The sequence below is a fragment of the Dipodomys spectabilis genome, unplaced genomic scaffold (genome assembly GCF_019054845.1).
Source record: "Dipodomys spectabilis isolate Male_0828 unplaced genomic scaffold, ASM1905484v1 ptg000002l, whole genome shotgun sequence".
In the NCBI taxonomy this organism is placed as follows: domain Eukaryota; kingdom Metazoa; phylum Chordata; class Mammalia; order Rodentia; family Heteromyidae; genus Dipodomys; species Dipodomys spectabilis.
In genome coordinates this window covers 12,809,014-12,836,224 of record NW_024870679.1, presented here as the reverse complement: position 1 = coordinate 12,836,224, position 27,211 = coordinate 12,809,014, and the positions used below count along the sequence as shown (strand labels likewise).

General features: G+C 36.8%; 1 protein-coding gene across 1 annotated transcript in view; it reads right to left on the bottom strand.

The window, feature by feature from the left end:
• The window catches only part of Dpyd (dihydropyrimidine dehydrogenase), a 715,003-nt gene that overhangs the window by 354,117 nt on the left and 333,675 nt on the right, over window positions 1-27,211 (bottom strand). Inside the window, exon 12 of the mRNA XM_042677821.1 lies at window positions 23,821-24,005. Coding sequence (XP_042533755.1) covers window positions 23,821-24,005 — 185 coding nt within the window. The remainder of the gene's footprint in view (window positions 1-23,820; window positions 24,006-27,211) is intronic.

Below are 27,211 nucleotides of genomic sequence, written 5' to 3'. Positions count from 1 at the left end.
TTGTGGTATAAGTATTCAAATTTTTTTAAAATAAGTTTTTTATTGTGAAAATACTGTACAGAGGGGTTACAATCACATGAGCAAGGTAATGAGTACATTTCTTATCAAGCATTGTTGCCTCCTCCTTTGTCCTTTGTTTTTTCCCTACCTTCCCTTCCCTCCCATCTCCACAACTACATTCCTCCCTACCCACCCCACCCCTGCCTAAATTGTAAAGTTCATTTTTCAACATAACGTCTTATACATCTCATTGTTGCAATGGGTCCACCTGTATCCCTATTTAAACAATTTGTTTTTTCCCTTCCCTTCCCCAAATTATATCAACACCAAATACAGTGAAAAGAAGGCTTATACTGTGGGGAAGGGACATAGAAAGCAACAAAAAATCATGTGGTACCTTATAAATACGTTAGAAACAATAATAGCAAGAAAGAAAAAACCACTTGTGTCCTTATCTTGGGGTTCATTTCACTTAACATCAACTTATCTGACCTTTTCTGCTTGACTCAGACATATACTAGTTATGCATATAAGGGAAACCATGGGACCTATGTTTCTTTGGGCCTGGCTTACTTAATAGAATTTTTTCCAAGTCTTTCCATTTCCTAACAAATGGGGAAATGTCATTCTTTCTGATGGAGGCATAGAATTCCATTGTGTATATATACCACATTTTCTTGATCCATTCATCTACTGAGGGGCATCTGGGTTGGTTCCATATCTTAGCTATAGTAAATAAGGCTGCAATAAACATAGTTGTGCTGGTAGCTTTAGGATGGTCTTGTTTGTGATCATTTGGGTAAATGTCCAAAAGTGGGATTGCTGGGTCATAGGGGAGCTCCATGTGCAGTCTTTTGAGGAACCTCCATACTGCTTTCCAAAGTGGTTGGAAAGTTTACACAAGTTTACACTCCCACCAACAGTATAGTAAGGTTCCTGTCTGTCCACATCCCCTCCAGCATCTGTTGCTATTAGGGTTCTTGATTCTAGCCATTCTAACTGGGGTGAGGTGGTATCTCAATGTTGTTTTGATTTGCATTTCTTTTATGGCTAGGGAGCTTGAACATTTCTTCATGTGTCTATTGGCCATCCTTCTTTCCTCTTCAGAGAAGTTTCTCTTTAAGTCTTTAGCCCACTTATTTACTGGGCAGTTGTTTTTTTTTGTCAGTTGTGGGGCTTGAACTCTGGGCTTGGGCGCTGTCCCTCAGCTCTTCAGCTCAAGGCCAGCGCTCTACCACTTGAGCTACAGCGCCACTTCCGGTTTTCTGGTGGTTTATTGGAGATAGGAGTCTCACGGTCTCTCCTGCCTGGGCTGGCTTTGAACCGCGATCCTCAGATCTCAGCCTCCTGAGTAGCTAGGATTACAGACGTGAGCCACCAGCGCCTGGCTCTGGGCAGTTGTTTTTTGAGGATTTGTTGTTGGGGGATTTAATTTTTTGAGTTCCAAGTATATTTTAGATATGAGACCCTTGTCCATTGTATGGCTAGTGAAGATCTTCTCCCAATCCATGGGCTTTCTATTGATCTTGCTAGCTATGTCCTTTGCCATGCAGAAGCTCTGCAATTTCATGCAATCCCATTTGTCCAACCTTTCTTTGATTTGTTGTTTTTCTGGGTCTTTATTAAGAAAATTTTGTCCCGTCCGAAGGAGACCTAGGGTTTCTCTTACTTCGTCCTGTAATGTTTTCAGGGTGTCTGCTTTGACTGAGCTCTTTGATCCATTTGGAGTTGATTCTGGTGCAGGTTGATATATTTTTCTACAAGTAGTTAACAAATTTTGCCAGCACCATTTACTGAAGAGGCTGTCTTTCTTTCATTCTGTTTCTTTAAGTTCCCTTATTGAAGATTAGGTGGGTATAGGTCTGTGGGTTCACTTCTGGTTTTTAATTCTATTCCATTGGTCCTGAGGTCTCTTCTTGTGCCAGTACCAAGATGTTTTTATTACTATGGCTTTGTAGCAGAGTTTAAAATTTGGTATTGATATTCCTCCAGCACTGGTTTTTTTCTGTTGATGATTGTTTTTTTGCTATTCGGGGTCTTTTATTGTTCCATATGAATTTTTGATTGCCTCCTTGAAGAATGAGGTTAAGTATTCAAGTATATAGATATCCTGCTTTCCCCAACATTATTTGCTAAAGGAACTCCTTTCCCAATTGCATATTCTTGGTTGTCTTTCTTGAAAATCAGCTGACCATATACAAGTTATTTTGGGATCTCTTTTCTATTTCATAGGTTAGTGTGCTGAACTTTGTCAATCTCTTGTCTAAAACAATTCATGAAAATAAACACTATTCCAAAACTCATGAGAGTCAAGTTAAATAACCCATTTAGCCTACTACAGACTGTTCTCAATCAGCCTTTTCCATTAGGTTATTATATTACAATATGTAAAACCAGAATAGTCAAAGATGAATGAAACAAAACACCACCAACAAAACCCCTAAAGCCAAAGAAGGCCAAGTGAGTATCTGTAAGTTAGCTACAAAGACACAACAAAGAATACTTTTTGTATTGCTGGATAATGTTATTAATTTACCCCTCAGAAATAAAATGTTTCCGTAATTTCTTCTCAGGCACTTTGTTTGTTCAATATATATGATTTTAAAAAACCCAAAGGAAAGAGAGTCAAGGAATAGAAATGTAGCTTAGAGGTAAAACACCTGTTTAGCATGCACAAGGACTTCAAGGGATAAAAAAGGCTAAAGTAATAAAGCACTGAGATACTAATGGTAAAACTGGAGATTCAGAGAAAGATGTCCAAGCTTTAGAGTATAAAAGTAAGGAATAATATTTCTAATTAAGAAGTCTTCGGCATACCTATGAGCCATTGCAATTGAGAAAAATATCTTAAAAGATAATATTTTCTTTTAAGTTTTGTTTTCCACTTAGTAATTTTTGAAGAACTAAGATTTTAGTTGCTTTGAGTATAATTTCTAAAAATTAACTCAATGGTTCTGATGCTGAGAGTTCTCAAATTTATATAGGTTACATTAAATTTTTCCCATGGAATTTTCATCTACAAATTTCTTCATGATCCCTAATTACCTATAGACTAAAACTCAAAATCCTTAGTATTCTACAAATTGAAATTCTGATTTGGACATTCCCCTTCACTACCTTTTATAATCTCATCACCGATTGCTTCTTGACACTCTTTTGCTCCATTTTGTTGAACTGCCTGTGATTTCCCAAGCATAACAACATTGATTTATTTATTCATTTCAATGTGCTTCTTTTGGCCAGGAATAATATTTTCTGCTAGATTTTAATGCTTAAAAAATTCCAATTAAGCCTTCAAGAACCATTCCAGCTGTCACCTCCAATAGAAAATTACTCTTGTTCCCCAAACAAAGTTGTTTTCTTATCATAATCTGTACTTGTTTGCTTTCAAATATATGTCTCCGTCTTAATTTAATTTTAGCACCTACAATAAGGCTTGGCAGAAAGATGGTCAAAATATTTATTGCATGTATTAGAACATTGACCTTCAGTACTTAGCATCTTTTTCTTGCATCAGTTTTCACTACAGTGATCACCCTCCATATATGTGATGGTAATTAACTTCATTCCAGATATACAAGAATGTATTGCTCCATGATTGTGTATATGAAAAATGCATACAAATAGTATTCCATCATTCCAACATAAAACCTCTCCAAAGAGCCATCTAGTGGGAATGGTAAGTAACTGTTCTGGGTTATTAAGTACTATGTAAAATATATGTCTTCTATAGTTCCATTGTATAGCTTACCTTATTATAGAAGTTGGGGAATTTCATTGCTATGTTCTACCTGCGTTGATAATATATTGCAAGCAATCACACCCCCTTCAGCACTCTTCCTTTTCCCTTTCTCCTTCCCCAAAACAATTTCAACAGGTTCCATGGTTCTATTTTCATAACAGAACAGAGTCTACTTTAATATCTTCTCGTTAGTCCAACCATCACCCAACGGTTGGTGTGTTAGCAGTCCTGTGCATTCACTTTTTAAATATTCGAAATGTTTTAAAAATTCTAATGTCAACCTCAAATATCCTTTAGCCAAATTCCATTAGAATCTCTTGGAGTGAGACTCTAACAGTAGTATACTTACACACTTCTCCAAGGAACTGCATGTGTATTCACGGCTGAGAATCACTGCTTTGATCATGTGGATGGTCTGCCCACTTCAAAACTGAGATGTGAGTGTGGTTGATTGCATTAGTTGTCTACCTCATTCAACAGGGTGTATCTAAGCTCGATAAATACCCTCAAAGGTACTTTCAATGTGTCCTAATATGCTGAGTCTTATTTATTATTATTATTATTTTTTTTTCTGTCGGTCGTAGGGCCTGAACTCTGTGCCTGGGCACTGTCCCTCAGCTATTCAGCTCAAGGCTAGCACTCTACCACTTGAGCCACAGCGCCACTTCCAGCTTTTTCTACTTATGTGGAGCTGAGGAATCGAACCCAGGGTCTCATGCATGCAAGGCAAGCACTCTACCACTGAGCTACCTTCCCAGCCCGAGTCTTATTTTTGACAAGCACCAAGACATTGCCTAAATGTGAAAGCCTACCCACAAAATAAGACAGTTAAATTATCCTTGAGATCATTAAGATATGGGCCTAGGCACAAGTGATCTAGTAGTAGGTATTTGGTATTTATTCTGTCTCTGTAAATCAATCTTCAAAGCAGGCAATTTTCTCCTAATAATTATGAGGAAAATGAAGTTCAAAGAAAGTAAACAGATTCCTGCTGTGGGCAAAGGTGAGTAGCTAAATGGTACAGCAAGACCTGTTCGATGCTTATTCTTTTTATATTAAAGCCAGCATCCACTACAGTATTCCAAGCTACCTCTGTCTTATGTAAACAGCTTTCCTGAAGTACTAATGTCCTAACTATCAGTACCCGAGTCTTCTAACTTGGCTAGATTGAACGCATAGACACAGAACACACACTGAGGAATCTTATCAAAAGTAGAATGATAATCTCAATGGCTTTGAGAATGGAAGTAACTATTAATAAAGTCCAAAAGTATAGTGCCCTCTTCTATTACCACGACATTGTTCCTTTTTACCACTAGCATGCATGGCTAGGTCACAAAATCTTAGCTAAAACATTTGCATACATAATGATTATGACATTGTGGAAAGTAATTTGTTTTAAATATGAATTCCATTGTATTTTCCCTAATTTGCTTGGAAAGAATGACATTTTTTAAAAGTAAGAAAATTACTACTATAAGCAAGATAATCAGTAGTGTTGTATTTGATTGAAGAGAAAATATAACCACTCCATATCCCATCCAATCTAAAAATCATCAAATGGCTCTTACTTACTCATTTCATTTAAATTTCATTATGATATAACCAGAACAAACTCTGTCTTGGGGATAGCTGCTCTAGAAGCATATATTGTGAAATTATTTTAAGGCAAATAATAACATTGTGCTGCTACTTATGGGTAGATTAATTCACACACAAGGATTAATGCATTAATTAATTCCAGCTCAGTTACTTTCCCCTCTGAAGAAACACTCAACTAGGGGAGAAAACTTACAAAGTAGAAATTAATTTGGATTAGCTGCTTCCATAAAGGAAAGACCTAGGCCTAGTAATCACAATTATAAAATCAGATCTCATTTCTCCTTTTTGAAAAATCACTACTGGTAAGGAAATTTTCTGAAAAGATCAGAAGCTACAGAAAATTTTTTAGCAAGTAATGGATCTCATTTTATCCATTTCCTTAAAAACTACATTCACATTGCTGCTAAAATGCTGCTTGTAACCTGAGCTTAGAATAAGGATAGGAAATTAAATGGCATTAATTCAAACCCATGCAATCATTCTCCATCTGAACTCTACCTCAAACTCCAACTGTCAGCTGATTAGTAACCTCAGGTAGTTATCCTATAAAATCTTATTGTCTGACAAAAATATGATGCTATTGCAAATGGTATGGTTTACTTCATTTTTTTTTTACAGTTTTCTATCTGAGAAAAAATGGTTTGCATGTTTACCTGATGTTTCTTACTATCATTATTTATTAGCTCTAATGTATGTGTATGTGAGCATAACAAAGAGAAGAATCCATTTATACTCAAAATAATTATTGATAAGAATGCTTACTGCTTCCATTTTGCTAATTGTTTTCTTTCTGCTTTGCTGTCCTCTTGTTACTCTTTTCCTTCTGCAGTTTTGTTTTGTGGTAAATGTTTTCTTTGCATTGATATCCTTTGATTGTTTAAATGTATTTTATTTTTATAACCACTGTTTTCTAATTTTTGGTTACCATAAGGCTTGCATGAACACTTATATAATAGTCTATTTTGAGTTATGACTAAATTTCAGTGATATACAGAAGATACACATATACTTTCCTCTCTGTATACTGTGTTACTGATATCAAGACTATTTCTCTTTATGTTGTAGCTTCACTGTTCTGTGTTTTTAGTGTTTATTTTTGTCTTTTAACTCTTGTAGCAGGGCTAAAAGAGATTAGGAACTACCATAATAATACAATATTCTGTTTCCCATAGATTTATCTTTCCAAGTGAGAACTATGTTTTCTATAGTTGTATGCTATTATTTAGTAATAATTTGTCCCTCTGGATCTTTCTTCATTTATGTCTAATGGTGAAGAACTTCTTCAATTTCTGTTTTGTTCTTGAAAAGTTTTTTTTCTAATTGTGAAAATACCGAACAGTCCTCTGTACAGTCCATGCATGATTACATGGGCAAGATAACGAGTACATTTCTCATCAAGCATTGTTGCCTCCTTTTTGTTTTCCCTTCCCATCCCTTCCCATACTCCTTCCACCTCCCCCCACCCGATCCTCCCTCCACCCGATCCTCCCCCCACCAAAGTTGTAAAGTTCGGTTTCCGACATAACGACTTGTACATCTCATTGTTGCAATGGGTCCACCTGTATCCCTATTTAAATGATTTGTTTTTCCCTTCCCCTCCACAAATTGTACCAACATCAAATACAGTGAAAGCAGGGGTTATACCCTGGGGGAGGGACATACAAAGCAACATAGAAATCATCTTAAAATATGTTAGAAACAATTGCATGAAAGAGAAAAAAAATTGAATATTTATCTTGGGGTTCATTTAGTCTAACATCAACTTATCTGACCTTTTCTGCTTGACTCAGACATATACTAGTTATTGCAAATAAGGGAAACCATGGGACCTATGTTTCTTTGGGCCTGGCTTACTTCACTTAATAGAATTTTTTCCAAGTCTTTCCATTTCCTAACAAGTGGGGCAATGTCATTCTTTCTGATGGAGGCATAGAATTCCATTGTGTATATATACCACGTTTTCTTGATCCATTCATCTACTGAGGGGCATCTGGGTTGGTTCCATATCTTAGCTATGGTAAATAATGCTGCAACAAACATAGTTGTGCTGGTAGCTTTAGTATGGCCTTGTTTGTGATCATTTGGGTAAATGCCCCAAAGTGGGATTGATGGGCCATAGGGGAGCTCTATGTAGAGTCTTTTGAGAAACCTCCATACTGATTTCCAAAGTGGTTGAACAAGTTTACACTCCCACCAACAGTGTAGTAAGGTTCCCTTCTGTCCACATCCCCTCCAGGATCTGTTGCTATTAGAGTTCTTGATTATAGCCATTCTAAATGGGGTAAGGTGGTTTCTCAATGTTGTTTTATTTGCATTTCTTTTATGGCTAGGAAGGTTGAGCATTTCTTCATGTGTCTATTGGTCATCCTTCTTTCCTCTTCAGAGAAGTTTCTTTAGCCCACTTATTTATTGGGCAGTTGTTTTTTGAGGATTTGTTGTTGGGGGATTTAATCTTTTGAATTCCAGGTATATTTTAGATATGAGACCCTTGTCCATTGTATGGCTAGTGAAGATCTTCTCCCAATCTGTGGGTTTTCTATTGATCTTGCTAGCTATGTCTTTTGCCATGCAGAAGCTCTGCAATTTCATGCAATCCCATTTGTCCAACCTTTCTTTGATTTGTTGTGTTTCTGGGTCTTTATTAAGAAAATTTTGTCCTGTGCCAAGGAGACCTAGGGTTTCTCCTATTCCATCCTGTAATGTTTTCGGAGTGTCTGTTTTAACTTTGAGGTCTTTGATCCCTTTGGAGTTGATTCTGGTGCAGGGTGATATATAAGGATCTAGCTTTAGTTTTCTACAAGTAGTTAACCAATTTTGCCAGCATCATTTACTGAAGAGGCTGCCTTTCTTCCATTGTAATTTTTTAGCTCCCTTGTCTAAGATTAGATGGCTATAGGAAAAGTTTTTTTTTATCTCATGTTTACTTATGGAAGGTAAATTTTCCATGTATAGTGTCTTGGCTGGCAGGTTTTTTTTGTAAGTACTATGACTATTTCTTCCCACACTTTACTTGCCTGCAAAGTTTCTGAGGCAAATTATGGACATAATCTTTTTAGAATGCTGTTTATATGGTAAGTTACTTCTGTTAGTTTCAAAATTCTCGACTTGTTTCTGACTTTCATCAGTTTAATTACCATGTATCAATGTATCAGTATAAATCCTTAGGATCTATACCTATTTAGAGACTACTGGATTTCATTAATCTACATGTATATTTTCCACCTCAAACTTAGAAAGTTTTGGCTATCTTTTTTTTCTTTTTGTGCAGTTGTGGTGCTTGAACTGGGGGGCTTGGACATAGTCCTTGAGCTCTTTTGCTCAAGGCTAGTGCACTATCATTTTAAGCCACTTTCAGTTTTCTGGTAGGTTTCTGGAAATAAGAGTCTCATGGACTTTTCTGCCTGGGCTGTTTAACACCTCAATCATCAGTTCTCAGCCTCTTGCATAGTTAGGATTAAAGTCATGAACCACTGGTGCCCAGCACTACTATTCTTTAAAGGGACTTTCTTCTGATTTCTCTCCTCTTTGATAATTCCCATTATTTATTTTACTTGATGACATAAGTCCTGAAGATCTTCTTTCTTCTTTATTCTCTCCCCCCTACTTTGTCAATTCTAAATACTTTGTCTATTCTAAATACTTTGTCTCTGAGTTTACAAATTCTGTCTCCTGATTAAATCTATCTTGATTCTGTCTTCTGCATTTATACATCAGTCATGGTAATATTAATTTCTAGGACTTCTGATTGTTCTAACAATGGCTTGAACTCTGGGCCTGAAATTCTCATTTGAATTTTTCATTCAAAGCTGGTCCTTGACCACTTGAGCCACTTCTCTACTTCCAATAATTGCTTCTAATACTGTGCTGAATTTTCCCTTGTGCATATATTATTATTATTATCATCATTATCATCATCATTGATAGTACTCAGTTGTGTACTGGTGTGCGCTTTGGCAGATCAATGACCTACCATAAGAAGGTCAATCTTTGCTTAAGTGCTTAGCATCAGAAATAGAATGCAGAGACAGATATTCTGATTTTTTTTTGATAAGATAGGTTTTGTAGATCTTCAACTCTTAAGGTCAGCTATGAATATGTATTAGTTTCCCTCAGTGGTACCATATTTTCCTGATTCCTTATCAACCTGGTCTTTGTATTACACATTTAAGAAAGGGGCTACCTTCTGTAATGTTTAGACATGGAAAGGTCTTTAACAATCAGCAGGGCCCAGAGTTCTGATCAGACCAACTTGTAGTACCTAGAGGTGGGGCCAGCTCCTAGGGTCTCCAAACGTGCCAATCTCAACAGCAATCCAATGAGGTTGCATAGGGCCACCTGACAGGGCTTCTCATTAAGAGGAGGCAGGCAGGGTAAGATGTAGAAAAGCGGGCTGACTCTATGCTTGGGTAGGGTTGCTAATTTGATGCTCTGCTGGGGTGAAGACTGCATCTGTGTTACGTGGTTAGGTGCATTGGTTGAGAGGATCTTTATGTCTGATGAAGTGACTTGTGAGGGCCCAAATTGGATGAGGCCCCTGGCGTCAACTTATGGCCACTTCCAAGATCCATAGTTCAGTCACTGGGAGCTCCTTCCTCTTGCCTTGTTCCATGCTGTTTAAGACTTATTTTTGTGTTTTTTTTTCCAATTTGCCTGTGAATGGAGGCAGTAATGAGCCTCACAGGCCAAATGCCTCCACATGCTGGAACTTGAACAACTACTTTGCCTCTCTTGGCCCCCAAGGGAGAAATTGTTGTCTGACATGATTCTTTTTGACAAAATGCTTGGGAAAGAATGATGTGGAGAAAAGTGTTTCTCCTACCTGTTCAAGGATGGTTTGCTAAGGTTTTTGTCCTCCATGTTCTAGGACTTTTGCATACAAAGGCCCCCTGGAGTCATTGGTTCTGTGGATGAACTTGCACTGGCTTCTCCAATGACACTCTTGGACTACCTTGTTAAAGTTACAAAGTACAGCTTGCTGATTTCACTCATTAGTACATTTACTAGTGCTATCTAGCTATCAATCATCTACCTATCAGTTGACCAGTTGACCTATTTACTATTTTGCTATATTTCCTCATCTGACTTTGAACTCATTAGGTCATACAGGCTGGCTGCAAACCCATGATCTTTCTGTCCCTGCTAAGATGACAGCCATGTACCTCAACGCTCAGCTCCATTTTCTAATGACTGGAAACTTTCAGTGTGATAATAAGAAAAGGAAGGGGAATGGCAAAGATGTTGCTGGATATGTATGTGTGCATGGTTCTTTGCTGAAGTGTTTATCATCAGAAACATAATGCAGAGACAGAAGTTAACTATGTAGCTGGGATCAGGGAAGTTTTTACTTTTTGTGGCCATGGAGATGCCTATACCAGATGGAAGTAGGCAGAAGAGTCTACATATCTCGGCAATTTTTAGTATAGCCTATGCTCCAAATGAATGGATGGTTCATCTTGTTAATTAGAGAAAACCACAATAATATAACATTGGTTTCTATTATATTCCACTAGTTACAATATCATCTGTGGTGATAAAAAGCATGTAGACCAAGACTATTTCTATTCCAGAGTACCCAAATATTCTGCTGAAAGAATAAAATAGTGAAGAAACTAAAGGGCTGTAAGTTAGGCAACCATCCTCTCAAAATAATAAAAACATGTTGACAAGTTTCAAAAGTGTCAATCAAGAAGGTAACAATTGCCATATTCAGATGCCGGGGGCAAAGGTAATGACACTGTTGACAAGATGTCATAACTCAAGTCAGAAAAGCCTGGTGACCAGTGCAGGTGTACCAGACAGCGAGTGTGTGTCACATAAAGGAGTCAGCTGATCAAGGTAAGAGCCGAGGAAGGTAAATAAGCGAAGCTGACATTAAAACAAGTGACAGCAGTTATGCTACATCTTCAGAGTTGAAATGAAAAGCTCACAGTTATAAGTCAGAAACATGCTAGCCAATACTTGCTTTTCTGGTAAGCGATTAACTCAATTATTACTGGGAAACATATCTGAAATAGGCTGAGGGAAAGGGGAGATACAAGCAGGAAAAAATCAGTGTGATCTCTCAGAGGTTACTTTAAAATAGAAATACCAATGCCTGTAAAAAAAAAAAGTTTGAATGTGCGAATCAGAGGAGTAAATTATGAAGCATTGTCATGGTCATTTATTATGCTTCTTCTCAAACACAAACATAACATCACCCCGCCCATAAGCACCTGATCTTTAGCAGTCCAAAGTACTATCTACCAGCAAGTGAGCATGTACAATCTGTTTCTTAACCCAGTGCCTCTATTTCTACAACATTTCCAAAATAGATTTTAATATTCAACAGTGTTTTATGAAACTCTACTTATGACAGGTGTTGTATGAGCCAACTGCCACTTTTCTAGTTCTCTGTGATGCGACAGAAAGAAATTGACTGGAAATCCAGCCAATTCAGTCAATCTTGCCAATATACTACCTACTATATAGCGACTCTTAGACATGAGGAATGCTATAAAGTGAAATAAAGCAGCTTTGGAGAATAGACTGCATTTGCTACCCCCCCCACCAAATAATAACAATTCCAAGACCCATCTCCACATGGGGGCAGAATTCTCTGTTGACTGACAGGGCTTATCTCTGTGTGTAAATCTCCCCTTGGCTAACCTGGAGCTCAACCAAAGAGGGAGAGATGGGAATTGGGCATGGTGGCTCATGCCTGTTCAGAAGGCAGAGAGGTAAGAAGACTAAGGCTATCTAGAACCAAGGTAGTAGGGAAACATTCCCCCACCCCCAAAAAAGGGATGAACAAAAAGGATGAGGCTATAGGGGAAGTGGCAAAGTAGAAGCCCAGCATGCACCAAGTCCTGGATTCCAACTCCAGCACTGGAAAAAAAATCCATACATTATTTTAAAAAATGAACTGTAGGACTAAGAATTGAAAAGCTTGGATTTTAGCCCTAGCAGTGCAATTGCCTAGTTTCAATGCATTGAGAAATGCTCGACATTTTCTTCCGTTCTTTTTTGCATGTTATATATATTTATATATATATATATATATACACATAAATATACATATATAGTCTCTATCTTTCAAGCAGCTTGAAAATACTTTTTAAAAGCTGTCCTGCTAATTCTCTTATTGTCCTCCTCTCCTGAGTGAATTTTTCTACTACTCATATTTATTCTATTAAAATCTGCACCACAGATTCCTAGCCCATATACTAAGTGGCTGAACGAACTGATAGCCACGGGGGGGGGGGGGGGGGGGGGAATCTCAATCAAATTCAGCATTTTTCTAATTTGTAAAAGGAAAAAAATTAATTAATCCAGATGTAAGTTTAAATATACTATGAGCACTCACGCCTAAAAGTAATCAATACATTATGGGATTCAATAAACTAGCTTCTTCAGTATTAAATACTTAGTGTGTGTGTGTGTGCGTGTGTGTGCATGTGCGTGTGTGTGTGTGCGTGTGCGTGTGCGTGTGCGTGTGTGTGTGTGTGTGTGTGTGTGTGTGTGTGTGTGTGTCTTGGGGCCTGAATTCAGGGCATTGTTGTCCCTAAACTTTTTTTTTCAAGGTTAACACTACTACTTGAGCCATGGGTACTTACTTTTATTCTTAAGTTTTTGGTAGTTTAGAGATAACTGTCTTAAGGACTTTTCTGCTCTGGCTTGACTTAGAATTGCAATACTCAGAACTCATTCTCCTGAGTACTAGGGTTGCAGGCGTGAGCCACCAGCACTTAGTAGCTTCTATATATTTAATACATACATTATTTGGGCTATCAAACCATACAAAATTTAATTTTAATCTTTGTGTGGATCAGTATGGTAAGGTTCACGATAACGTCTTCGTGATTTTCAAAGTTTAGTGTTTGACCTTCATGCTACACTAGGCACAATAGCCAAGTTATGGAAACAAAAAGTAGTACCTATACACAAAGCAATTGTATTTATCAATTAGAAAGAATAGTATTAAGTCATTTGCAGAGAAATGGATGGACCTAGAACAAATCATGTGAAGTGAGGTAAGCCAGCATCAGAGAGAAAAACAGAACATGTTTTCTCTCACATGCAGAAGCTAGGTCTAAAATACACTGGGGTATGATTAACGATACAGGATTCTAGGCAGTCACGTACAAACAGTGAGACTCAAGGAGGATACCCTTACAGGATGAACCTAAAGCGTGTTTCCTCTGAACATTTAAAATATTATGTATCAAAATGAATTCCAGAAAATGGAAACAGATTTGCTTTTATTTTGATGTTATTGTTTGTCTGTCCTTGTGGATCTTTTTGTCTTCTTTTTTTTTTTTGTGCGGGGCAAAGAAGGGCACAGAAATGGAGGGAGGAAGGGTGAACAAATACAGGCATGGTGCTCAGTAAGCACTGTGTGGAAAAAGAACTATGCAACTTATGGGCAGGGATGGGATAGAGAAACTGGAAGAAAGTGAAGGAAGGGATGATGTCCTCCCTCCAAAAAAAAAAAAAAAGGAATATACTCATTACCTGACTTATGAAATGGTAACCCTTCTGTCCAACACCTTAACAATAAAATTATATTCATATTTTTTTTAAAAAGTTTAGGGCTTGAGCTAGGAATTTCACTTCTATGATTACAATGCTCTGTCTCAGAGCCATAAGCTATACGATATTTCCACACATCCTATAGCAGAATTAGTGAGTAGTTAAGTCAGGACAGTCAAGTCAGAGTCTAGTAATATTCAGGCTTTAATTGCATCACTTATACGAGATCCATTTTAGTGCTTAAGATTTCACTTTTCTACCTCACTGAAGGCAGAGAAAGAAACTGTTTGACTCAAGATTTCCAGGTAGGTTATTTTGCACTTGAATTTTCCCCCAGCAAACTCACCTAATTTTTTTTCTTCTTCCTGTAATTTGTTTTACTGTGATACTCTCATTAACCCTACAGAGCCCCAGGCACCAAGGCACTGAAAATTTGGCATGGGATTCAGAACTCTTGAACTGCAATGGGTAACTCCTTTCAATACACCACTGAAACACACCAAAGTTAGGATCCCTGTGGCATGGGTCAGACTTCTCACATCTGATTCTTTTTTTTCCTACCCCTTCCAATCTCAAGTTCTCTGTGCCTGAAGTGGCAATCTATTGCTGTATTGGTAAGGAAATATTCTGCTTTTATAGAGACAATTTCATTTTAAATTACTTTCCGGGTCAAACGCTGCCGTGTAATAAAAGTTTGGAACCTTACACAAACCCAATAAAAGGCATTACAATTACTTATTAGTCATGGAATTTTCCCCCCATCACCGACCAGATAGTTTTGCTTTGATAGCTCCATTATAGATAGGTTCCTTCTTCACTTTTCCTGCCTTGATTTCCTTTGCAACCTATAGACGCTATCATGAAAAAAAAAATCCTCAACCATATAACAAGAAGCTTCATCTTGCTGTATTGAAAAGGTCTCAGGTCATTGATACAGAAATAATTCTGTTAAAATGTTAGCTAAAGAAGGCATCACAAATTAACTGGAATGTACTAACAAAGACATACATTCTGGAGCAAAGATTATTCTAAGTCTACTTATAAGTAACTGGGATATACCTCAAACGTTTTGCTTACCATATGGAAATGTGACATTCCTACTCACCATTGCAAGGAATAAAACTGAGATCACATATGCTTCCAATACTAGTTCAGTCTCAATAGAAAAACCTCAATTTCCAATGTGACTGGATTGAAGTCACCTTGGTAGTGTGATCCTGACAAGTGGAAAACTTAGTATGGAAACAACATTTAACCATGACGTCCTTCAATATTATTTTCTTGGAAGCTATTACTATCACCAACAGAATCCATTATGATTTCAAACTGTCTTTTTATTGATATTCACTGTTTTCCAACCTGACAGTGGCCGATGAGTCATATCAATCTTCCCTTAACATTAGAATTAAAAGACTCAGCCGTATATCTAAAACGGACGGACCACTTCTTGCAATAAGTCTCCAGATTTTAATACAACTGTCATTTCCAAAGCTTTACCTTTCTTCTCAGCTGGAAAAGGTTTGGATAAGTCTGGTTTATCTGAAGCAGTAGAAGATTCAGAAATTAGTATGACATATTGATGGTGCTTGTTTTAAGGCAATCTTTTTTTTTTTTTTAATATTCTTTAAGTGCAAGAAGCAACTGTTGTCAGCTGTCAATCATGAAACCACAAAATAAAGTCCTTTGCCCGGCCAGGAGATTTGCAATTATACTGATGCTGGTAAACTAACCACCAAATTATAGCCTTTTCTCCTGCCTCACCCAGATTTCACAGGGGCTGCACACCCAAATAAATGCCTCGTGGCTACCCATTCATCTAACAGCTGGAAAGATGACACTTGACATTTGGAAACTTTGCTGTGAAGATTGCTGCCAGGCTTTCCCATTAGCTTCCTGGTGAGAATGTAAGGTCGAATAAGCTGCCTCAAAACCTGCAAAGGGTAACGGAAATACTCTAATATTAAGCCAGTGCAATTTAAATTTCTAATTTTCAAATCATAGTTCTGTAGAGATAGACACCACTGGTATTGGTGAGGGCAAAAGAATGTCTTTGAAGGTATTAACATTATATTTTAAGCAATGATAACAGGTATCTTTTACTTGAAAGTTAGGACAGAAGATCTTTTAAGTGACAGAGACTGAGACATAGATACATTCTTGGGAGACTGTTTTCTAAAATCCCTCCCATATTTTCAATCACTTCATTTTGTCCCGAGGACAAATGTTTAACATGAATCAAAATTACTGTTCTTTGATTTCTGCTTACATATGGTAACAATTATGAAGATAGCATTAAAATTCTTACAACCTAAAACCGGGGGCCTCATTTTGAAAATCACAGCCAGCCCGAAATAAAACTGAAAGAGTAAAGCCGCTACTATTAAGAAAATCCTGCCATTTTTCTACATCTTCCAGGTAGACACATGTGCAACACCTTCTAAGGCAATTGTCACATCAGAAAGTTTCAATAGCTAGTCTTCAAATATGTTTCACAGATGCATATGTCTTCACAGATGCACAAATGCTCAGAATAGCAAGAAGTAAAGGATTTCACTTATTGATATGAATGCCAATAATTTAATTACATTTTAGGTCATGCTCTTTATAGACCACATTCAGTTTTGGGTTCTCTATCTTTACAGAGTCTTCCTAGTGTGTGTGTGTGTGTGTGTGTGTGTGTGTGTGTGTGTGTGTGTGTGTGTGTGTGTGTGTGTGTGTGTGTGTGTGTGTGTGTGTTCTTGTTAGTATTTCTCACATGAAACATGAATGAGTAGTCCTCTATACATGTCATCACATGTACAAATGTAGATGAAATCAATAGTATGATTAAAAATAAAAATGAAACTTCTGAAAACAATACCTGGAGAAGGATGTTGAGGAGAAAGCCAGTGACCTGAGTGATGGAATTTTCAGGTTTGAATTAATCCTTGGCCGTGGATAGAAACAGTTTTTAAGAGTCAAGTTAGTAATGCTGGAGTGTACCTCATTAGCCACAGTGACAGATAAAGATCCATACAGGTGTGCATGCCAGGCCCCACACAGTAAATCAGCACAGGTATAAACCTACTTCTCCCAGACCATACTATGACAAAATCTACCAAAAGCAAGTGCAGTTCCCAGGAAGAAGATAGGAACAAGAAGATGGAACTGATGGGCCTTCTTTGTCTTCAAACTAAAATCTAAGAACCATTCCACACCTCCTTTACAGTGGTCGATGGCTTGCATGTGTCTAGGCTAGGTACTGAAATCACAAATTCTTTTCACATAGCCTATTGAACTGCCATCAGATGGTAATGACTTTCTGTCACTCTTGACCTGGGGCAGATTTGAACTAGTGACCAAGAGGTGAAAGGCTCTCTATCTCATTACCAATCCCCCGAGACACCTGCTTCCCTCAACAACCAGCAATTGTTCTGTAGCTCAATCAAACCAGAAGCAAATACACAAAAAAACCTGAGGCAGAAGAAAAGTAGGTCACCACTACAAGGAAGGTATGATACATTGAAAGAACTCATACATTTATTTCAAAGTACACTCGCAAACTATGTGCAATTGGGCAGAATGATAGTAACTTTTACAGAACTTCATTATAACACTCACTAATCCATCTTCCAAGTTTTATGGGGAAGTTGATGATAATTTTGTAACTAACTCATCATGTCTCCTGAAATCACTTTGACATACAGCATTCTAAATTTTTTTTCAACGTTTAATGGTTTAAAGCTTAGGGTACCCATCCTTATTTGTTGAGTTTTTTTTTTGTTTTTGTTTTTGTTTATGTGGTGCTGAGGAATTGAACCCAGGGCCTCACGCATGCAAGGCAAGTGCTCTACCACTGAGCCACCTTCCCAGCCCCTTGTTGTGTTTGATTTATATAGGATGAATTTCACCTGGAAGAAAGTGATTTGTTTTTTTTGCTCCTAACTTTAAAAAGAAGTTCTATACAAATTATTTCCTTTATTTGCATTCCTAACCACTCTATTTATTATTTATTATTCAGTTAGAAACTCTTTCATCTCTTGACATTTATATTTCCAGTTCTGTGATTGCTTTTTACAGCAGGGACATGTAAATTTAGTGGTTGCTAACTTCTAAGAGATAGTATGTACATTTTTTCTAATTTGGGGAGGGGAAGGATAATAACAAAATGCTGAAACAAGATACAGGTTGACCCATTGTAACAATGAGATGTACAAGACACTATTTTGAAAATGAACTTTTCAACTTGGTGGGGGAGGGAGGAGTTTGAGAGGTGGGGAGGAAAGGGGCAGTAGGAGAAAAACAAAGGAGGGGATAACAATGCTCAATAGGAAATGTACTCATTACTTATGTAACTGTAACCCCTCTGTACATAATATTTACAATAAAAATATATGAAAAAGAGATAGTTGCAAATTTGAAAGAGAATTATTATTATTATTATTATTATTAGTAGTAGTAGTAGTAGTAGTACTATCCTGTTTAAATAAGTTCTCACTATATAGCCAGACTGGTCTTTAACCTGTGATCCTCCTGCCTCAGCCTCCTGACTTCTGGGATTATAATCATGGATCTCCAGGTGTATCTTGAAAGAGAATTCTCAGGAAAAGGATGCTGATATAAACAAAAAACTCACACTACTGATGTAATTAAATCAGTAAACTTTAAGATTATTATTTCAATATCGATCAGATTTACTTGATGCATTAACACAGATGTTCAGTTTATAAGAGCTCCTTCTTAGAACCACAACATCTAACCCCGAGAAGAGCTTCTGGTCTGGAAACTGGCTGTGTTCTATTTCCAAATTTGTTTCTCTGTGAGAGGATATAATCATAACCGTAATCATAGAGTTTTTATTCTCTCTCTCTCCACTATTATTTTTTGCAAATAAAGCTTTTGTGAATACTGGAACAAAGTAAGTGCTCAGTTTTCTGAAATCTTTGTACATTAATAACATTTCACTTTAGTGCTTTTATTAGGAAGGACCTGAGGCCTTGGGCTCTTAACCAAGTTGCTTTCAGCTAACAGACTAACTAGACTGATCCTTTCCCTCCTTTTATCTTCCTATGTACTAGGGAGTCCCTGTGAGCCTAGGAATTTTCATTTTTCCCAGGAACACTATGTGTGTATATATATACACATACATACATACATGTAAATTATCCTGAAAATGTCATACATTCAAAACAGGACAGAGAATAAGTGCTTCCACCCATTATGAAAAAAAAAAACAAATTTTAAAGTGTGGTATATTTCAGGTATTTATTTATTATGTATCTATTGTGTGCCAGTACATAGGCTTGACCTCAGGACTTCTTGTTCTTACTTGCTTTTTTATTAAAGGTGTTGTCCTGCCATTTGAGCCATATTTCTACTTCCGGCTTTTTTGCCACTGAATTGAAGAATCTTATGGCTTTTTCTGTCAGGGCTGGCTCTGACCACCATCCCTCAGATATCAGCTTCCTGAGTAGCTACGATTACATGTGTGAACCACCAGGATCCCGCTTACATCAGTATTATTATTTTTTTTATGAAAAGGAAGTTTACTATTATAAATAATGGCTTTTAAGAAGGAAAATGCTAATACACTGGGAAATACTTTTTCTCACATTAACACAACTCCTGTCACTGTGTTTTACATGCAAATAATTTCTACCCTGTCTGTAGCTCAAATTAAAAGTATAAGCTGGACTCTCTTCATGCTGTTTAAGTCCTAACATAACTATTGATCTTCCCTCACACTTTTCCTACATCCTCTCTATGTTCAGGGACACAGTATCTACTGTGTGCCATTAAGGGACAGTGAGTAGAAATGGCCGCACAGGTGCAAGGTTCATAGAAGCAGAAGCACTTTGATGGCATGTCAGGAAGGCAATCATTCCTAGGAATTGAAGGAAGCAGTACAGCCAAGGTACCCTAAGCTGGAGAGTTTCTGGGCCTGGGTCTCATTCAGCAACTCCCTTTGTGAACAACGCTCAACATATAAAATCCCACCCAATAACATACTTCATGTTCCAAATATTCTAGCTACTTCCATAAATGCTTTTACTTCCTTTCCTTGTACCTTTTGTGATGCTTATCTTGCTTCTCCATCTTGACACTCACATGAAACAGAATCAATCATTATCTCTTCATGCTACCTCCAGGCCTTTACATTTTTTAATAATTATGCGTTTGCATTACTTTAGATTTACATTTACCCAACTGATTCCTTACTAAATAGTGACACCTTAATGGCAAGTTTTATGTTTTACTTCACGTTTACCAACCTTGTAATTATCGTTTCCTATAAAAGCTAGCACTTTAAATTATTTTTCTTGAATGAATAAGTGAATGGTTCATGCATTAATGACTTCACAGAGAAATAGCTGCATATGGTTAAGTGAATAACTAAATGCTTTTAAATTTTTCTGAAAGATAATTTCAGTCTTCATCTGTTATAATTGTGAACTTCAAGTTTAGATTTGATTATTTTAAAAAATTCCTTTTAGTGCAATTGTTCAATTTTGATCATCTAAATGGATTGACACCCCCTCCCCAGTATCCCATTAAACAATGCAAACAACAAATATTTCTAGGGCAGGTCATGTTAAAATCTTTCCATAAGTTCTCTCACATAGTCTTCCCCCTAACCCAATGTAATAGTCACTCTAATCATCATCATTTATTAATAAATAATAAATAATACATAAATTTAAAGACCGTGTCCTTGAGGGATGAATATCTTGCACAAGGTCAGTTCAAAGTGCTGAAACTGGGTCTTAAATTCACTCTATAATTCACATGCCAAATTTATAACCACTGTGTTAATTTCTCTTCATTTATTCATTGAGGCCCAATGTCAAGTGTTGGGCCCAACAGCTGGTACTCAATAAGTGGTAATTGAGCAAATTAACTAATGAAAGTTAAGCAAAGCTCTCTTCAGACATCTATGGGAATTACTGAAATCTCCACAAAGATATCTTTAAATAGTATTTGCCTAAATAAATATATTACAAAGAGATTCTAACATTCCAGCAGCACGGTTTTCAAGCATTCATTCATGCTCTAATGTGTTTATTAAATAATTATACATATACTCATGAGTGGTCCACTTTCTTCCAGACTGGAGTGAAAAATAGGACTAAGGATCTTCATTTAGATACAATTCATGGACTATAGAAATTACTCTAAATGAATGCATTTCCAAGGAAACATTTTTATATATTGCTCTAATCATTGTATAACTAGCCTTTTAGTTCTAACTCATCTTAAAATTCATTCAAAATGAATTCTATCCAAATATCTTCACTATATAATGCATGAATGCATTCTACTTTTGCAGATATAGCAATAAACAAGCATGGCTACTAACTAACGTGTGAAGAAAACTAAAAAAAGCAGGCCTCAATCAAGGAATACATAGGAAAGTAATATCACCAACCCTTGAAGAGGCAAAGCAGGTGTGGATGGACAGGTGGGATCCAGGCAGATAAAACAGGTAGAGCATGTGAAAGATCCAGTTAGAGGAAAAATCTTGGTGTGTTGGGGAAAATTCGTTGACATCACAGGTTAAGCAGTACAGACAAGAGCCACTAGGGAGAAAAGGAGAGCAAATCCTGCATTCTAGACAGAGGACTCTAGATACAGGCTGGATTATGGGAGAAAAGAGGACAGGAGGCACTCTGAAGTAGGCCAGAGTACAGAGTGACAGTGTGAAAGGAAAAAACCCATTCTCCCATCATGTCCTGTTAGAATAACAACAGTTAGCACTGATCATCCAACACCCAGGCAGGAGGGTGGAAATACTGTTTCTAGTTGACAAGAGATTCTACTTTCTATCTCAGCTGCATTGAAACTGCAATTCAACACTGGTTTGATAAAGACTGAATTCTTCAGCCAAGTCTAAAACCCTTCTTGAGCATGAAAGTTTTCTTTTTATTATTTTGAACGTTATTCTTCCTAGCCTCATAGCTTTTATTTAAAAAAAAAAGCTGAAGCCTGTTTTATTCCTTTCACGAATATGTGGAAGCTAAGTAAAATGATTGTCCATCTTTTAAATGAAAATTTGTCAGATTCGGGAAAGTTGAAAGTTAATGAAATTCTGGTTGGTGTTAAAGCACCATTAGGGATCCTTTAGTGTTAAAAAAAAAAAAAAAAAAAAAAAAAAAAGCACCAGGGGCTCACACTTTTAAATCCTTGATATTGAAGAGGATGAAGAAGGAGAAGATCATGGTTTTAGGCTTCTGGAATGGAAAAGTGGGAAAGACCTCTTCTCAATCTGTATCTGGGTACAGTGGCACATAGGGGTCATTGCAAACTACCTGGGAATCTCAGATTGGGAGGATCATTGTTCCAGATTGTTGGATGCTAAAGTCTTAGAAGAATAGAAAGGAAGGTGTTATGTAGGAAGTAAGATACCAGACACCCATACACAATTAGAGAGAAGGAAGAGGTTCTAGGTGGGGAAAAGCAATTCACAATAACTTATTATGTATTTGATGAAGGACTATAGGAAAGAAAGGCTTCAAATATTGGAGGGGTAATAAAGTGGCTTAAATATTCGTATTATCATCTACTTTAGGCTTCTGTAGATGTTGGAATAACCAGTGTGTACCACTGTTCCCAGCTTCCCCCCATGAAGATAGAGTCTCATGGACTTTTCTGCTCAGGCTGGCCTAGAAGTATGATCTTTCTAATTTAATCCTCCCACACGTTTTAGGATTACAGGCATGATCCATGGTACCCAGCCAAGGGTTGGAAATGAATAAACTATTCTTCCCAGGTTGGGTTGGCACTTTGATCTTTTCAATCTTAGCCTCCCTAGTAGTTAGCACTACAGGCATGAGCCACTGGTACCCTACTCACATTTTTAAAAATTTGATAAGGCATCTCCTTCACTGTCTCTTGAAATCAAACTTGGTCTCCATATGCAAAGGCCATAAACTGTTTGCACTCATTCTTGGATGCCTCCATGTCTGTCAAATCCAGGTTAGGGCAGAATCAACTTCTCACGTCTCACAACTCAAAAATGCTAAGGATGAGGAGAACATCAAGTCTGGATTTCTCTGTCAGCAAGTGGTCCTGCTTGAATTATACACAGAGTTCAAGGAAAACTAGAATAGACTAAGCGATCACAGCTAAGAGGTAAATACTTGAGAAAACACTGAATACAAAAGGGCATTATGTTATCATAGTAGGAAACAAATCAGAGAAACCAAAGGAAGGGAAGGCAGACACACTGTCAGTAAAAACTTTCGTGGATAGGAAAGAGAAAATAAGGATTTGTTTTTCAGAAACAGTCCATGTAAATGAGGGAAATGTACTATTTATAATTAAAGTGTAGAGCAAGAATACAATAAAGCACTTACCTTTAGCTAAATGCTCTCAGTCTTATTAAGTCATATTTAGTTTTACTAAGTCTTACTAAAGAGTACAACTAAGATCTAATAGTTTACTTTTGTTCCCCAAGACCACAAAGTTCTTAAGCCAGACTAAAATCTGTATATTTCATCTTTTTTGTTTTGTATTTTATCATTAAAAATATTAATTAAAAAATTTACAACCGAAACATAATCTATTTTCTTTCTTTGCATTCTGGCGCACAAATTATAGAAATTAGGACTTCATCTATTATAAATGAATAGACAAATAGTTTTGGGCCTTTGTATGATCATTACAAACACAGAGTCTAATTCTTATCATAGAGTGGCCTATCAAACTTGATAAATTTAATATATTTTATCTTTGAAAAATATTGTGAACACAACTAAGCTAAGAACTTCATGGCATTCCACATGCAGAAATGAGTAATGAATTTTTCAATCAACTCAATACTGTCACTATTGCTTCTGTTTATTTAAAATCGTATCCAAAAATACACATGGACATATCTCGTATGATTTTTATACATCTAATAAAACATTCCATAAAAGAATGTCAACTAGAAGTTTACAAAAGTAATTATCTATTGGCAAAAAATAGCTAAAATTTATGGCAAGGCCTACCTGTATATATTTGTGGATATGCCAAGAGGCTTGCTTTCCGTCATTCACAGACTCGACAGTAGTGTTAGCCACACCAACAATATCACCTCCTGCAAACACCCATGCTTCACTGGTTTGCATAGTTTCTGGATCTACTTCTGGGAGACCCCATCTGTTAAATTTTATTGGATGCAAGGCTTCTATGACTGGAAAAAAAAAGAAAGAAAAGAAAGACAACAGAGAGTGAGTCATCTGTGTATCATAACAAGAAGTCAAAAATTAATAAAACAATGTGGTAAATTACTGTCCTTTTTAAAAAATATTTCCATATCATTGCAAAGTTGATATATAGAGAGGTTAGTTACAATTAGTTACATAAGCCAGTGAATGAGTACATTTCTTTCTGAGCCATGCCACCCTTTCCCTTGCTCTCTCCCAGTTTTTCCCTCCCATCCACACTGGCTAGTTGCATAGTTCATTTTCCACATAGTGTCTAGTGAGTCCCAATGCTGCTGTATCTATTCACCCTTTGTCCCGTTTTCTTTATGAATCCCCTAACCTCTTAAAGACAAGCTAACAAGCAAGGCAAAAGGAAAATACAACAAAAAAATAAAAACAGCAGCAACAACAACTAAACTCTTGTTTCCATTTCTTGGAATTCATTTTTGTAAATGTTATTTTATTATGATCATATGTACATGACTATTGGATCTTTGTGATCTGCTCCTATGGAACTCAGTTATTAAGCTGTTGTGATCCTCTCCTAAGAATATCCTCCTTTCATCTCACTGCATGAATGTCTAGAGACCTGCATAACTTACCATGTTCCAGTGTACTCTTTCTTAACCATCCGTTGTGTTTCCTTGCAGATGTAACGGCACCTTCTAGTTATCACAAATGAGGGAAAACATATAAACTGTTTTCTTTGGGTCTGGCTTTCTTGGCTCAATATAATTTTTTCCAAGACTTCCCATTTTTCTTACAAATGTTACAATATCATCCTTTCTGAAGGAAGACTAAAACTCTATTGTGTATATATACTACATTTTCTTCATCTACTTATTTATGAGAAGCATCTGGATTGATTCCATATATTGTGTATGGTAAACAATGTAATGCAACACAATACAATATTATACAATACACAAGAATACAATACAATACAATGCAGAGTTTTCTCAAAAGATTAAACAGAGAGCTTGCTTATGATCCAGCAATTCCACTCCTGGGTATTTATCCAAAAAAACACAAACCATGCCACACCAATGCCACCAGTACAACCATGTTCACTGAAACTATTACTGTTCTAGAGAGTGAAACAACTGTTTTAAATGAATGATAAAATAAGAACTTATGGGGCTAGGAAAGTAGCTCAGTGGTGAGTGCTTGCTTAGCATGCATGAAGCCCTGGGTTCAATACCTCAGTACTACATAAACAGAAAAAAACAGAAGTGACACTGTGGCTTAAGTGGTAGAGTGCTAACCTCGAGCAAAAGAAGCTCAGGAACAGTGCCTAGGTCCTAATTAACAAAGTGTTAACCATGAAAAGAAGTGCAGAAAAGTGACTAGCAGCCTACTATGGAGAGCAGAGTAAGCTAAACTTTAGGACCAGTATACTATGTGATTTAAGCATAACATTTCAGGACTGACTATGGAGCCATATCTCATTGTAGAAGGAGCCATAACTTACTCTAACTTAAAAGAGAAAATAAACTACAGGAGAAATATTTGGAAACTTCCAATATAGGAATCAGAGCTGTCAAAGACATTGATGCATCAAATATATAATAAAATAATGAGATGTAAAAATGTTATTCTGACACCTAAAACCAATTCCTTTATAAGCAAAAGGAATGATAGCATAAGCATGAACCTCAATGTACACTTAATTGTAGCTTTCTATTTAAAGAAACAGAAATAGCTGTTATAGGGCAAGTGCTGATTGTGTTTTCCCACAGGACTGTAGGCCCCATAGGAACAGAAGTGTGTTCCTGTCAGTCAGGCCTTACAGGTTTTTGGATCTTAGAGCCAGTGGTCTTGATGGTTGGCTGGATGAGTGAATGAATGAATGAGTAGCTAAGCAATCCTGGTATGTCACATTTTAAATCCTCTGCTATTTTTATTTCTTATGCTATCTCACCTTTCATCAAGAGTAAAATTAAATATTCATGTAATTATTTTCTATGCAGAATAGCGTTTTGAGATTTTTCTAATGTCTTTAAAGGTCACATGAAAAGAAACCTTGATCATTGTTCCTCATTGCATAACAGATCATCACTACCATCTGTGGATAGTTGATTGAGTTGCAAGAAAGTACGTGAAGGTGGCTCACCAATTCAGGCTATCTTAAGCATGTGGACTACATCACATTGTCATTGAATGCCATGGGCTTTATACATATAGGCAAGGAATAAAATGATTGCCTTCTTAAGAAATGGCCTCATCTATCTAAAATTCTGATATAATAAAGATATAAAGGTGCTTTTAATTGGGAGATAATTTGAAATTATTTCACTCAGAGATGAACACCTTTTTATACACTTATCTCAATTTTCATAGCAATAGCTTTGCCAGTGAAGCAGATATTTCACTCTAACTTGAACAAGGTAGAGATTGCACCTGAGTTGCAGATATCACTGAGACCATTCCAGAGATAAGGAAAAAAGAGAGCTATCACAGTTGGCTATGTTAATAATTTCAATTAAAACACAGACCATCTGTATTGATTTTTAATATTTAATATGGACTTGTCAATATCTAGCAAACAATCATTGGAAAATCGGAACCTGGGCAATGTACAGGAATAGAAGCAATCTGCAGAGGTCTGAAATGCTTGCTTTCAGTGGTTCTGAGCAGCTACTTCAAGAAGAACTGCTTACCACAACTTGGACACCAAGTACGTAGGATTGAATCACCCTCAATACTGTAGTAACGTCTGTGTGAACACAGGAAATACTTGTACACTATTCATGAATTCTTATAAATATAGGAATAATTTCTATTATTGAGCCATATCTTAAAACTCCAAGTATCTAACTTGGAACTCAAATCAAGGATTCTGTTTTTTTAAAAAAAAGAAAATTAAAACCTATATACATAATTTACCAATGAGGAATTCATTTATGTAGCGGTTTCTAATGAGGAAGACCTTTATATAACCCTCCATCTCCAAATTCCTGGTAGCTCTGTTATATCATGGCAGATGCATTTCACTTGGGGAAATCAGTGTAAATAAACCTCAGAGCCCTATCTGCTGCTCTGCCTTGATGGAGCATGGAAGAAAGGAATGCTTAAGTTGATGAAAAATGTATATGTACATCCACAAACCAAGTAACTACTTGCCGTTGATGCTGAGGCATTAAGTGGATATTCATAGAGGGATTGTATTTTCCCTTGTTTGTAAAATAAGGGG